At 53.1% G+C, this 14,230-nt stretch overlaps 1 protein-coding gene across 1 annotated transcript; it reads left to right on the top strand.

Annotated features, from left to right (window-relative positions):
- The first annotated feature begins 984 nt into the window (after positions 1 to 984).
- Positions 985 to 11,320, top strand: xkr6b (XK, Kell blood group complex subunit-related family, member 6b). Its single transcript, XM_061812275.1, has 3 exons — positions 985 to 1,572; positions 7,618 to 7,814; positions 8,199 to 11,320. Exons 1-3 carry the CDS (start codon positions 1,001 to 1,003, stop codon positions 9,158 to 9,160), a joined length of 1,731 nt encoding a protein of 576 aa, XP_061668259.1. The 5' UTR covers positions 985 to 1,000; the 3' UTR covers positions 9,161 to 11,320.
- The last annotated feature ends 2,910 nt before the right edge of the window (positions 11,321 to 14,230 follow it).

Below are 14,230 nucleotides of genomic sequence, written 5' to 3'. Positions count from 1 at the left end.
CACTCAAAGCCAACAGCGGACGGCTTTTTCCACAACGTGACAACGAGGCGCTCTAGTAGGGGAGGGGCAACTCGTGCTGGAGTCCAGCGTGCGGCACCGGGCCCCCTGGAAACGAAGGTTGACGCAACGTCGGCCTAACGGAGTCGTACAGTCCGTACTTGCAGTCATTTATTTCCGACTTGCAGAGTGAATGTGGAAACAGTTCTCTGACTTCACTTGCTGGGTCCGGGAGGCGTGGGCTAGACTCTGGGTGGGCCCGGCGCACGGGAGACCGTTACTCACGACTCATGCCAACCTGACCTCCGGAGGTTGCCCTTCAACTGCGGGGCAACTTTTGGGTGGGGGTAGCCGAGGATGCATGCCGGAACTGAGCTCCCGTAGGACTGCAACGGTTGTTCGGAATGTCCGCGGTTGCGGGTCCAAAAGCAAGACGCAGTGCCAAAGATGCCGAGGCCGAGTACTGCGAACGAGACACTAGGTGGCAACCTGCGCTTTGAAAGGGAGAACCGGGGGGGGGGGGGGGGGGGGGATTACGTCGCTGAGGGCCAGCGAGCGGAGGGACGCGACCGTGCCTTGCAGCTGGAGGAGGGATGCAGCGGCGGCGGCGGCGGCACGGCGGCGGCGGAGGAGGAGGAGGAAGAGGAGGAGGAGGAGGAGGAGGAGGAGGAGGAGGAGGAGGAGGAGGAAGAGGAGGAGGAGGAGGAGGAGGAGGAGGGGCGCTCGACGGGATGAACGACCAAAACTAGCTGGATCGCAGTCGGCCGGATTCAAAGTGCGAGATTAGCCGCGGACGCGGGCGCGGACGCGTCGGCGGCGGAATGCGCTGCGTCCGCCATCCGAGCCCGGAGCGTGCGGCGGTGAGCCGCGGCGGCTCGTAGATGGCTCCGGTGCTCCGGGGGCTCCGGGTCCAAAACAGGTGTCCGGCGGGAAGTGTCGTCAGGGGGGCGGGGAGGGGGAGCGCGAGAGGGAGTGGGGGGCGACCGCGTCCGAGGCCGCCAAGATGGCAGCCAAGTCCGACGGCCGCGGGGTCGTCAGCGGCTTCGCCCAGCTGCGCGACCTGGACGAGGCGGTGGGCGCCGCGGGGGAGGGCCCCGACGGCGGAAGCTCCTTCCACATCTGCCACTGCTGCAACAGCTCGTCGTGCTACTGGGGATGCCGCAGCGCCTGCCTGCGCTACCTGCGGGCCGGGCGCGGGCGCGGGCGCGGGCAGGCGGCCCGGACCCAGCCGAGTGAAGAGCCGCGCCTGTGGCTGGACTGCCTGTGGATCGTGGCGGCGCTGCTCGTCTTCTTCTGGGACGTGGGAAGCGACGTGTGGCTCGCCGCGCACTACTACCGCGACCGGGACTTCCTGCGGTCGGCCGTGACCCTCTTCTTCGTGCTGGTGCCCTCGGTGCTGGTGCAGATCCTCAGCTTCAGGTGGTTCGTGCAGGACTACGCGGAGGGCGCGCTGGGCTCGGTGCGGGGACTCAGCAGCCGCCGGGCCGCCGGGCTGCGCCGCGACCGCTGCTGCCGGACCTCCGTGTGGCTGTGGCAGAGCGCGCTGCACGTCCTCCAGTTGGGCCAGGTGTGGAGGTGAGTCTCGGTTGCGGCCGGGTTCCGTGCGTGTGTGATTGTGTTGTCCTCAAATGCCACCGCATGCCCCCCCCCCCCCCAACTACTGCATCAGAGTCTCCAATTAGGTTGCAACGCACGCAGTCCTCCGTACTACGCTCCGCTCTAGCACCCCCCCCCCACACACACACACACAAATACACAGACATGATGTCATTGATTCTCATTTCCTCGCTCCAATCTCAATTCTCATATTTGCCGAACCAGCGTTGGCAAGATGTTACCCCGTTGAAAATATAATTGTTTGGTTTTTTTGCCCGATGGGATTTTGACTTGTCCTTGGCCGATTATGGGATGTCGTCAAGACTCAGTTCTTTTGGGATTGGCGGCCAAACCCAACTTGATTTTCTGGTCCATCCATCCATTTTCTCACCTGCTTATCCTCACAAGGGTCGCGGGGAGTGCTGGAGGCTCTCCCAGCTGTCAACAGGCAGGAGGCGGGGCACACCCCGAACTGGTCCCCGGCCAGTCCCAGGGCACATGGAGACAAACAGGCGCTCTCAAAATGACAATCAAACCGACGGGGCACTTTCGAGTGTCCAATGAATGTTGCACGTTTTCGGGATGCGGGAGGAAACCGGAGTGCCCGGAAAAAAAAAAAAAAAACCCACGGAGGCACGGGGAGAACATGCAAACTCCGTACAGGCGGGGAGGCCGGGGACCGGTCGTCGTTTGCTGTTCTTGGAGTGGTCCAAGTAGCGCCTTTGTGTTGAAATATCATCTGGTGCCATTTCCAGATTTGGAACCACAGCCACGTCGATGCTAGCTCTGTTAGCATTCAGCCTTTCCCCGCCAAAGGCCACGGACGTTTTCGGGTCTTGTCAGGGAATCTTCCGGAAGCAGTTTGCCTCGAGTGTCAGCAGGTGCGACGCTTTTTGACGCAGGCTGCCCCCAAAACTGGGGAGGAGACGTCGTGCTCCAAGTCGCCTCGTTACGCTTTTGCAAAATATGCTCCAGATTTAAAAAAAAAACCTTCCCAATTTCAGTCCTTCATTTCTTTAACCGCCGACACGTAAAAGTTGCCCGTATGAACATTGCAGTGAATCCATTTCTGCACTCGCGGTAAACATAAAATGATGGAAATGGACATTTTCTGTGCTGCAGAAACGCCGGCAAGTTGTAAACATATTTGACCAATCAGGCGCGTGGGTTCGTCATCACAGATGGCCGACGCTGAGTCACGTTCAAAACTTGATGGCAACACGTTGTGCTCCATTAAGTATGAATAAATGCAGATGCATTTTATTATTGTCATTCCTCATCATTTAATTCATAGATAGATATGACGGTAATTATCGCTACACAGTGTACATCTGTCAATTTAAGCAGCAGTGTTGGTGGTCACAGCAGGAAGTGTTTTTTCAGTTATGAGCAAGATCACACAACAAACGAACGTTGCGTCTCAAGGCGCGGCTGTCCGACGTTCGCCCGCCGCGTTCACGTTACGTCGCTTCAGAGGAGGGGGAAGTATTACTACTGGTACGTAGTACTGTGCCGTCATTTCTTGCGGATAGTGCGCAAAAATTGGTCAAAATCAATAAAACGCCATTATACACGGGTAGAAGGAAACTGAAAAAAAAAAAAAATCTTTCTTTCTGAGCATTTGAAACAAAGTCCTCGACAAACTGGTGGTTCCAGTAAGGATTCGTCGCGGCCCAAGTTGGCGACCGCTCCACGCTTCTGCCGCTATTACTGTGCAGAAATGTGCAACGACGGGATGAGTCAGATGGGCTTTCTACTAGTGCGCTGACTTGCCTTGCTATCGAGGACAAAAGGCGCACTGCTACCTTGAAAAGTGCATCTCAAGCGTGATGAATGAAAAGCTCAAGCAAGCGGCTAGCTAACACACACACACACACACACACACGCATCAGCGGTGGCGCAGTCCATTTGGGAGTTGCGGGGGGGGGGGGGGGCAGAGGCAGACTCGGCCGGGGGTTGGGGGCGAGTGCGAGCCACACAGCCAGAAAATTGCATTGCGTGCTCAGTGAGTAGCTTACCTCCCCCTCCTCTTTTTTTTTTTTGTCAGCGTCTCCTCAACTGTCCTCCGCTTCATCATCACAGCGTCACTTGTGCCGACTTGCGCCCCCCCCCCCCCCCCCAATCCTCGATCGCGCTGCTGTGCTAAATTTGAAAAGCAGAAAGAGCACCCAAACAGGCGCAAAGCTCAGCTTGCAAACACGCCACGTGGGGGCGACGCGTCGGAGCCCGCCGACATAATGTGCCCCCGGGATCTCGAAAATATCATTTTTTCATTTGTATTTTATTTCATTGTATCAACTACAAGTCGGTGTTCTGAGATTCTTTTGAGCCAATAGGAAGAAAACTTTTGTCCTCTTTCCTCCCACATCATTGGACACTCTAAGTTGTTATTGGGAGTGCGATCGGTTGTCGGTTTGGACGTGTCCTGCTATTGGCCGGCGACCAGTTTAGGGCGTGCCCCGCCGTCCACCTGCCATCCACGTGAGGATAAGCGGCTCAGAAAATGGATGAATTCGGGATGTACGTCACACAAGCGTGTAAAGTTTGGGGAGTGCTATTAGCTGAGCCTGAAGATTCGGGAGTCCTCGCTGAAGAAAACCGCTGACGGACGCTGGCCGCCATGCGCGGCCCCTTCGGTTGGGATAAAAAGCGAGTCAAACCTTCTTTGACGTCTTGAAAAGTGGAACTGTGACAAAGCCATAAGAAGGCCTCGCTTGGGAAAAGGAGACTCCAGCAGAACAGCACAACGGCGGAGGACCGCAGGAACAAAATCTTTTTCAACTGCGACTTCGGTTCCCACTCGGTGACGTGCGGTTCAGGGCGGAGTCTTCCAGATGGATGGAAGTTTCATGACACTTGATGTCACGGATTAGAATCAATTTTACGCTGTAGAGTACATCAAAGAAGCAGCAGTGGCTATCGTGCACTTTTTTTTTTTTTAGACATTCTCTCGTTGAAAGGCAAGTGGGTCAAAGGCTTTTCTTCTTAATCCGCCACATAATCGGCTCCTTCCTCTTTGCTGCGAGAACACCCGACGAACTGGAGCGCCGAGGAGGAAGATTTCACTCCCGGCGGTTCCGACCGGTCGCCAGACGCCTTTGCGCTCGTAACGTGATGCTAAAAGTGTGCTAATGCGCTATCACATCAAACTAGCGGTAGTTGTTTACGGTTACGGACAACTTGTGCCGCATTTCACGGAGACGTCACGCGGAAATCGATCCAGAATGTGCCGATTATTAGGAATTTGGAAATGAGATCGACCGCCTAACTGGATTCTCAAAGCAGAGCTGCAGCCGTTTTTTGTTGTTGTTGTTGTTGTTTTTTTCGGTCCTGTGACGAGATCATCACTGAAGCCAGCAAAAGAAAAGCGGCCTTTGCCATTGTGTGGTCGTCTTAGGTCAGGTTGTCCAAAAAGAGCCGTTTCCAAGCAACAAGCTTTTTGTTTCCAGCTGTGACTTTGATGCCAAAATGTTTGGCTTCTGTCACTCACTCGGCGGGCGCACGTTTCCAGTTGAGTGTCAGCTTTTTTTCCACGGCGTCCACTTTCTCATAACTCGTCTGCGGCGAACATGCAGAGTACCTACTCAAGTTGTCAGATTCGTGCGCGCTCGATTTGTCGCCTTATCTTTGTCTTTGTCTCCAAATGTGTGCTAATGTCAAACCCAAGCAATGCAACATCGCCATCTACAGGCCCGTGTCGGTCATGACAGATTACAACGCTGAATTCCGCTGTTGACCAGCGCCAGATGGAGACAGGAATTCAAAAGAAATACAGAATTAGCTAATTAGCTAAAGTGGGGTCTAGTTGACTTCTCATTGCGGGCCCCCTTTGAGTCGTTGGTGCTGCGACTGCGCTGATCCCCGTTTCACGTGTGTCCTTTGAAATCAATCGTTTAATTAACGCCGGTCCTCATTGAATTATTCATGCGGCCACCGGACAGCGCTGACCCGGTGCCTCCGATAGTTTTTAATGACCGGCAGGAACGATCGATAGCTCCCGCGAAGCCCGGCGTCCATTCGGCGTCCTCGCTCAGATCGCCTGCCATCTTCGACCCCCTCCTGGTCTCTTGCCTTCCAGGCGATCCGGCGTGTCAAAGGTGCGCGACCCCCGCGGAGGTCGAGGTCAGGGCCAAGCGTGCTTGGGAGCGTTTGCTAATAGCAACAAATGAGCAGCATATTGGCAAAAGTCTTGGCTCACCCGGATGTGATTTGAAGCCACGGCCCATCCCTGCAGTTCTCGAGCTTTCCGTGAGGTTTAAGGGCTTCTTTCTCGGCCCTCCGTCGGCTCCGCTCCGTCACTCGGCCCGGTCCCGACGCAACGATCCCTGCCTCGGGGGAGGATCGACGCTGATCTGATCTAGGAACAGCGCTACTAGTTGAAGGGACACGCGGTGAGCCGCAGGGGGCGGATTCGACACTGCGGGACTGCGGTTTCCATTGGCACGCTTCGAGTTTGTGAAGCTCGCTCGTCACGCGGGATCCGTTTGGCGCTGGCCTGCACGAGGCGCGACATGGAGACCGTGTCAAAATACAAAACAGAACCGTTTTCAAAAATAGCTTTAGCGCTCCCACAAACAGTTCCAGTTCAAACGAACACAAAAACAAAAGAGAAGAGAGATTCCAGTAGGAATTGCGCAAGAACGGATTTAGCATTAGAGAAATACAAAATATGCACGTGAGCAGCACCCCCAAAATCAGGAAAGCTGGAATGGGGGGGGGGGGGAAAAACTCTTCAAGGCCGCAATTGAGTGCTGCGTAGTACTTGTCAGTCTTTGCGCATTGTCAGCAGTTCTCTTCAAACATTGGTACGAATTGCGACTGTCGTAATTCTCCCGGCGTTGTCGTGCAAGTGCCGTGTCGGTGGCGACGGTCGCCGACGTCTCCGCAGCAGACGGCTGACTCGAGCGTAGCGAGCTGTTTCCACGCACACTAGTAACTGAACGAGCCGCGAGCAAAAGGCTACAATCGCGCTACAAATAATTCATGAGGCGCTCGACGAAAGCACTGGCGAGGTGGGCGGAGGGGGGGGGGGGGGGTTCAAATGGGGCCGCCTCATCCAAGGAAATCCCCTTTGTCCTAAAGGGTGACCGTGACTCAGGATGGATATTTGCACTCCCGCAAAACAAACAGTGGGAGTGCTAACACCACGCCGAGCGGCGTGCGTGCACTCGCATTTGCATTTGAGTGAGTTTCAAGTTTTCTGGCAGCACTGAAAGTGTTTCGTTGGGCATCGAGCGCTCGCTAGCGCGGAATCGTCAATTCGCAGGAGTAACTGACTTCCTGTAGATGCCACCAGATGGAAGCAAAGCACCTTTTTTCTATTAGAAAAGGCTCAGGCCTGACCTCCGTTCACGCAGGCCCGGCGAGAACAGAGGCGGGTCCGGGATTTGAAAGCCGGTCCTCACGACCGTGAGGCCAACGCTTTACGGCTGCGCCACCGTGCCGCCCTCCTAATATATGTGACCTACTCTCATTCCCCATTTTTTTTTTTTTTTTGTTTTGAGGTCTCAAAGCGTGCCGACTGGTAATACTTCGACTTGATTGATGTTCGTGCCCGTTCACGTCAGTCGCGGCGTCCGACTTTCGCCGGCGCCAACCTTCAGGGCGCCACAAAGCGGCGGAACACGCCGATGCCGACTTGCGCGAGCCCCCGGGTGGAGGGGAAAGTTGTGGTGGGGGGCAGATTCCATCTGACATTTCCCAGTCCCAGGGAAAATGTCACAGAATGGCAGCCCTTAGCTCGGCGTACAGCGCCTCTCGTTGCCTGCGGCCCGCAAATTTGACTCGACCAATCATTGAGCTCTGCTGCGATGCGGTACCGCGTTTTGCCATTTCAATGTGCCCGTCCGTGTACTCTGTTCTGTACAGTGCACGTCGTGTGTGCTGAAATAACAGTTGTTGGAAGGTTTGGAATTACAGGATGCTAACATCAATGTAAATTTATCTTAGCCTGTCGGTAGAATGTTAGCATTAAGCTAGCAATGCGAATGGGCGCCATCCGAGCAATCGTGTGCGTCTGTGCAGGTACATCCGCACCATGTACTTGGGCGTCCAAAGTCACCGGCAGAAGGAGAACCAGCGACGCTTCTACTGGGCCATGATGTACGAGTACGCCGACGTCAACATGCTGCGACTGCTGGAGACCTTCCTGGAGAGCGCCCCCCAGCTGGTGCTGCAGCTCTGCATCATGATCCAGAGCAACAAGGCCGAGTGGCAGCAGTGTAAGGACGGCGGGGTTGGGGTGGGGGGCATTGTGATTCCTGACCATAGCGCAGCTGTCAAACTCGAGGCCCGCGGGCCACATCCTGCTCTCCGCGTGGCGTCACTCTTACTGAAACTCCTCGTGCTGTTCTAGTGTGCCGTACCCCCCAAATGATATCGTAGCTTGTGACGCGACTCTTATTTCTACTTCCACCGCGGACTTGGGCGTCCGTTTTCTACCACTTACCTCGTTCGGCGCGGCGGGCGGGTTGGACCCGGCAGACAGACGGGGTCCGGCTCACCCGCGAGCGGGATAAGAAGAAGGGCAAAAGAAAACGGACGGCCATTCCGCTGTTCCGATGCGACAAACTAAAGCAGCTGCACCTTTTTTCTCCGTGTGTCAGGTTCCTCGGTCTTGTCCTCCCTCCTGTCCCTGGCCTGGGTGCTAGCGTCCTACCACAAGCTCCTGCGTGACTCCCGCGACGACAAGAAGAGCATGAGCTACCGCGGCGCTCTGGTGCACCTCTTCTGGCGTCTCTTCACCATCTCCTCACGGGTGCTCTCCTTCGCCCTGTTTGCCTCGGTTTTCCACATCTACTTTGGCATTTTCGTGGTGCTCCACTGGTGCGCCATGGCTTTCTGGGTCATCCACGGCGGCACCGACTTCTGCATGTCCAAGTGGGAGGAGGTTCTGTTCAACATGGTGGTGGGGGTGGTCTACGTCTTCTGCTGGTTCAACGTGCAGGAAGGGCGGACGCGCTTCCGGATGGTCGTCTATTACACCGTGGTCCTCTTCGAGAACGCCGTCCTCAGCGGGCTCTGGTACGCGTACCGCGACCCGGCCAGCACCGACGCCTACGCCTCTTATGCCCTCTGCGGCGTCTTCCTGTGCTTTGCCTCGGGCGTGGCCTGCATGATCCTGTATTACGGGGTCCTGCACCCCGTGGGCCCCCGGCTGCGGGTCTTGGCGAGCTCCTGTTGCGCCGAACTGCTTTGGGGGCTGCCGTTACCCCCCGAGGCGGAGCCCATGACGCCCACGCGGGGTTCGCAGGCGACACCCACGCGGGGCCCGGCGGGGGAGCCCGTCGAGTCCGACGAAGCCGCCGCGGATTCCTGCCTTCCGGTTTTCCAGGTGAGGTCGACGGAGCCGCCGGATGCGTCCGGCCGGCCCGTCCAAGCCGGGGGTCCCCTCATCAAAATTGACATGCCCAGGAAACGCTACCCAGCCTGGGATGCGCACTTTGTGGACCGGCGCCTGCGCCGGACCATCAATGTGCTCCAGTACGTGAGTCCTAACGCGGTAGGCATCAGGTACAGGGACGGCCCCCTCCTCTACGAACTTCTTCAGTACGAATCGTCATTCTGAAGGTCGTCCTCGCGGTTTTGCCCCCCTCTCGTCACCCTTCGCTCCCCGGCTCTCGGCCCATTTTGACGGTCCCGATTTATTTTTGGAGACTCAAGGAACAAGGAGAGCATGACAGAACATGACAAACGTGAAGCGTCCCTCTACAGCTGCGTACGAGTGTGAATGTTTCTTTCCTTCTGGAATTTGACTCACGCATTATTCTGTCTTGCTCTGACTGGACTCGCGCGTCCTCCCCGCCTCTGACGGGAATGCTTGAGGGGCACTTCGCAGGGTGCGGGTCTTTTGCACATCCCGACTTTTACTGCCATTCTTTGTGTAAATAATGCAAAACATATTGATCGTGTTTACCGAGAGCCACGTAGGGGGAAACATTACGGTGCCGCAATGGTGAGCTGGTTCTAGTCTACGGCTGTTGCTATTTCTGTTCCAAAATCCTCAATCTCATCACATCATGTATGGAGAGGGGGGAGAGAGGGGAGACGCAACCTGACCTTCAATCAGTTCCGGCCATTCATGAAATCTTTTCTGCGCAGACCGCCCTCTGGTGGAGGCGAGTGCGTGGCAGCACAATTTACGACAGAAGACGGCATGCACGAAAGAGCCCATTTTCCAAATTCCAGATTGGGAAGCATCGTAAACGCATTCCAGTGTGCAAAACCCCCCTCGCGCCATTTCCCTCTCCATCCTAGCGTGTTCTCCCTTCAGCTCATCTTTCATATTTTGTGAAGTCGTGTTCCGCGACCAAAAATAGTTGAATGCTCCAACTATTCAGGTAAACGTCCTGCCGTCTCTTGCTGTATCGGCAGGCAGGCAGTACGCTTCAGTTGTCCTCGTTCGCTAGTTCTCAGCGTCTCCGCGGCCGCACGTGCCTAATAACATCGTACTGTAAAATGATGGTTGCGCTGAAAGGTCAGAGGGTTTCTTTTTTGCTCGCGGGTGGAAAAGGACCGCGTGACAAGACCCGTCGTAACAAAGCATCTCGACGGGTACGCTGGTCCGTGACTGACTGGGGTGGTACCTTTACAAGTTCTACTTTTGTACCCTTGCAATATACAGCTTTGGAATCTACCCGTACCTTTTTGGAGCTCGGAAAAGGTATAGACCGGAGACGTTCGAGTGCAAAAGGAGCTTTGTGTGAACTACATGAGCGCAGAGCGTACCTTTCGTGGGCTTGAAATATACAGTTTAGGGACATACCTCCTCTTTTTTTTTTTTTTTTTGTTTGCCCCAGAAAAGGTCCATGGAGAAAACACAAAGAGTCAACCTTGGAATCCAATGAGGAGAACTTTTGGACTACTATCTTTCCAGGTACAATAAATGGCTCGTCACTTCGAGGTTAGCTTACCTTACTACTCTGTAATCCGTCAGTTCCTTACGCTTGTCATTGTCGGACATTTCACTTTCAAACATTCCCAGCCTAGTGTATTTCCTGTCCCGGTACGATATGCTTCGCTTGCATGTTGTAGAACTAGTAGACGCATTCCTGTGCGGTGATTGGTCATCGAGCCTTGTCACGGAACTGTAGACTACTACCCTGCGTTGGAAACGATCCAAATCATCGCTTAGCAAACCGCAGCGTGATCCAGGGGTCCGATCGTTAACTCTGTGAAGTACATTTGGCATCCAGTGACCCAGAAGGACAAAAACGGACTCCTCCTGGAGCCCCGCAGAACCTCTGGGGTTTTCTTTTGACAGGGTCCCTCTAGTCTCCTTGGTGCTTTGCCATAGTCCTGGTAAATGCGGGTCCTTCCGCTCGCCGGTCAATAATGGACTCAAGTGGAACAATTCTGTCTCCGTGAACCCAACGGCGCAGTTGAGACTGAGCCAAAGAAGGACAACATTCAGGGTTGACTTTAGACCTGAACAGAACTGAGGGCTCAGCTAGGATGGATTCAATATTCAGTCTCCAGTATGAATTGATCTTTAAGCGTTCAGCGGCTTGGCGTTGCAGTGGTATCCTTTTTTTTTTTTTTTTTTTTTAACCATTGTCCTATTTTTTTTCCGGCATACAAGATCCCATTTCAAAGAGTGTAGCGGCCATGTTGTCTCTGGGTTTCATAAGAGCATTCAAGTACAAAGCAAAACAGACAATACAGGGGTGCCTCAGGACCTGCAAGCCAGACCACTAAAGAATCAGACTCCGGGGTGTCTCAATGCACTTGTCACCCCGAGAAACATCAGCCCCCCCCCCCCCCCCGCCTCCCCACACACATCGGCGATGGTACCCCCTCATATTTGTTTTTCGCGTTTCTTTTGGACGAGATCTTCGGGGGTGGACACGCACCCCAACACGTGCAAATCCGGTACAAGTACACTGTGATTTATGGCTTATTTTTATGTGTCTGGTAAACAAAAAAAAATGAGTTTGATTTAATCCAGCGGTGCATCATGTTTTTGATTTTTGGGAGTAGGATTAGTTCCTCCAGACGGTTCCAAAACCTGTTTTTGCAGCTCATTTACACATTTCAACAACCCAGCCTCGTGTTTCAGGTAGTAGAAGTCAGACACCGAGTCGAGTGGTCAATTCTTATACGGGGTTGATTTGCTATATGAGTTCGTTGAGTTTTGGCTTGTTCACGGAACAAATCGAGTTTCCACTGGAGGCTTTGTAGTGGATTGCACTGAGAAAAGGATTTGAAAAGCAAAGCAAAGCAAAGCGAATGACGATGGCCTCCTCGTCCTGCATGTTAGGTTTTGTTGAGGTTGTGGGGTCCCCTTCCGGGAAAAAAAAAATGGACGCCTTTTCGGACAGAAGCCGCAATGCGCAGCAAGAGCGCCCCGGCACCGAGTTCGTTCTTCTCAGTCCTCGTTGTGCCTTCTGACTTTCGGGGCGTTTCGGTCCGGCCCGGGTTAGGGATAACCTCGGCAGCGGCAGTTTCTCGCGTCGCCGCCGAAAGTCCCGTGCTTGTCTGTGGCTCGGAACCAGAAGGCGCCTCGCCGGAAACCCCGAGGCCCGATGCGGCCGTCGTCGCATTCCGAGCCGAGTCTGACCGAGTCGGTCCGTTCTTCTGGTTCACTCCAGGATCTTTTCGCAGATGTTGTCCACTTGAATTGAAGCTTTTTCACACGTACAACGTAACTGCTAAAGTTGATATGTTCTGGGACCTCGGTCTCAACCGCTGAACCCTAACCCTGTTTTCGAAATACTCGGATCTAAATAGCGCTTGTCAAGGGAATGTAGAAGCAACTTTGGCCTAGCGGACTCGAACTCTTTGCCATATTATGCTGAGCAGTGGCAGGCCATCCGCATGTAATCTAAGAACATGATTAAAAACATTGCATAACCTAAGTCATGTACTGTACGTGGTTTTGCTCTGACCAACCAATCGGGTGACGGACAAAACGGCGATGTCATCGAGGCGGGATATCCGATTGGTTACGGAAACAGCGGCAAAACCAATTTTGTTGGCATGGCAACCCATCGAACAGAGACTGAAATCTGATGGGGGGGGGGGGGGGGGACGACTTCCACATACAGGAAACCGGAAGCAAAAAAGAAGACGAAATGTGGAGGCTCGGGCTCGGCTAAACGTCTGTTCAAGTGAGGCTGATTCCGTCTTGCAAATATGATTTTGCACATAACAAAGAGTGATTTAGTGCTATATTTGTTCTGAATCGATGCCTGGCCGCATTGTTTTGTCTTGAATGATTTGCTGTGCCAAGACTATTTTGGATGTTGTTTGTTTGTTTGTTTGTCCTTGCCTCCGTCTCATCGTGCGGCCATCAGAAAGCGAACCAATCGCTGGTCTCCGACCCTACCCCGCCCCCTCCTGGCGCGCCTCTCTGATTGGTGCATTGATGCGCGGTTGGTGGGGGTGGGGGGGAGGAGGAGGAGGCGCGTCTATGACGTCACAACACGCCCTTCCCTTCCCTTCCCTTCCCGTAATAGGAAATCCAGTACTGTAGTGCAATTCCAAGCCGGTGCTGAACAAAACTCATCCAGTGGTGCTAACGCTGTGGACCGCCGAGTTCACCTTTGGGGCTTTCCAAAGCGAGTCCAAAAAAAAAAAAAAACCCAACAACAAAAAACCAAGAAGAACAGCTCAAGCGACACACCGCAAAACTCTCCATGGTGCCATTTTGGATTTGCCACGGCGATCGTCTTCATTTTCTCTTGTGTTCTTGCAGCATAACCCTCAGAACTCTTTCTCTTTTTTTTTCCTTTCTGTTTTTTTTTTTTTAATATGGAACATTGAAACGAGAGATTTTGGAGCACAAACTACAGATGGAAATTTAAAAAAATATATATTCTCTATATAATCTAGAACGTGATTGCTGTGTTGTAACTTCCTGTCATCTATGTCCTTTTATCTGTGTCACGCAATTTGTTTTTGTTCTTCTCGTAGACTTGGCTGTGATATTTGATCAGAAAATGACTTTAATATTGCAACGAAGCATCTGTGGGTGTCACGTCACTTGCTGCTAATCGACAAATTGTTATGGAAAAAAAAAGGTTGCTTTTCTTGATATTCCCTGCATTTCTAGGTTGTGTTAGCTTGTGTACGGTTGTGTATTCAAATAACCTCTCCCGGGGGTCGTATAATTTTAATGGATGCCGTACCCCCACCCCCCCAAAAAAATGTTAGAGTGTCAGGATTTCTTTGTGGTTGTTCGATACAAAACATGAGTAGATAATTCATGGAGAGGAGGAGAAAAAGAAGCAAAGCTGATGTCCATTATTGTACCTTTTGGCCCTGTTTTATTAGAACATTATGAATATTCTTAATAACATATGGTGCTAATGTTCATTTTGTATGTTTTTGTTGTGGGTGGTGGTGGTTTTTAGAGGAAATGACAACTATTATGCTGAAAATATGTTAAGCCTTACTGTCAATTCATATATGAGACCGTTGAATCCAGAAGAGAAAAATAAATATGGTATTTGAAAGTGCAATACAGCCGCATTTGTGTGTTGACATTTTTACTGTATGTGCCATTGTAATTGAAATAAAAATGTAACTTCAAGAATGCACTTCTCATGTCTCCTTTAAGTGTCAAACTCAAGGCCCGCGAAAGCAAATCATGTGCGGTGATGATGTTGAGATGTGCCAACTGTATTTGGCAACCTTT

The sequence above is a fragment of the Syngnathoides biaculeatus genome, chromosome 23 (genome assembly GCF_019802595.1).
Source record: "Syngnathoides biaculeatus isolate LvHL_M chromosome 23, ASM1980259v1, whole genome shotgun sequence".
Classification (NCBI taxonomy): Eukaryota; Metazoa; Chordata; class Actinopteri; order Syngnathiformes; family Syngnathidae; genus Syngnathoides; species Syngnathoides biaculeatus.
Note: the sequence above shows the minus strand (reverse complement) of the source record. Positions and strands in the feature narration are given on the sequence as shown.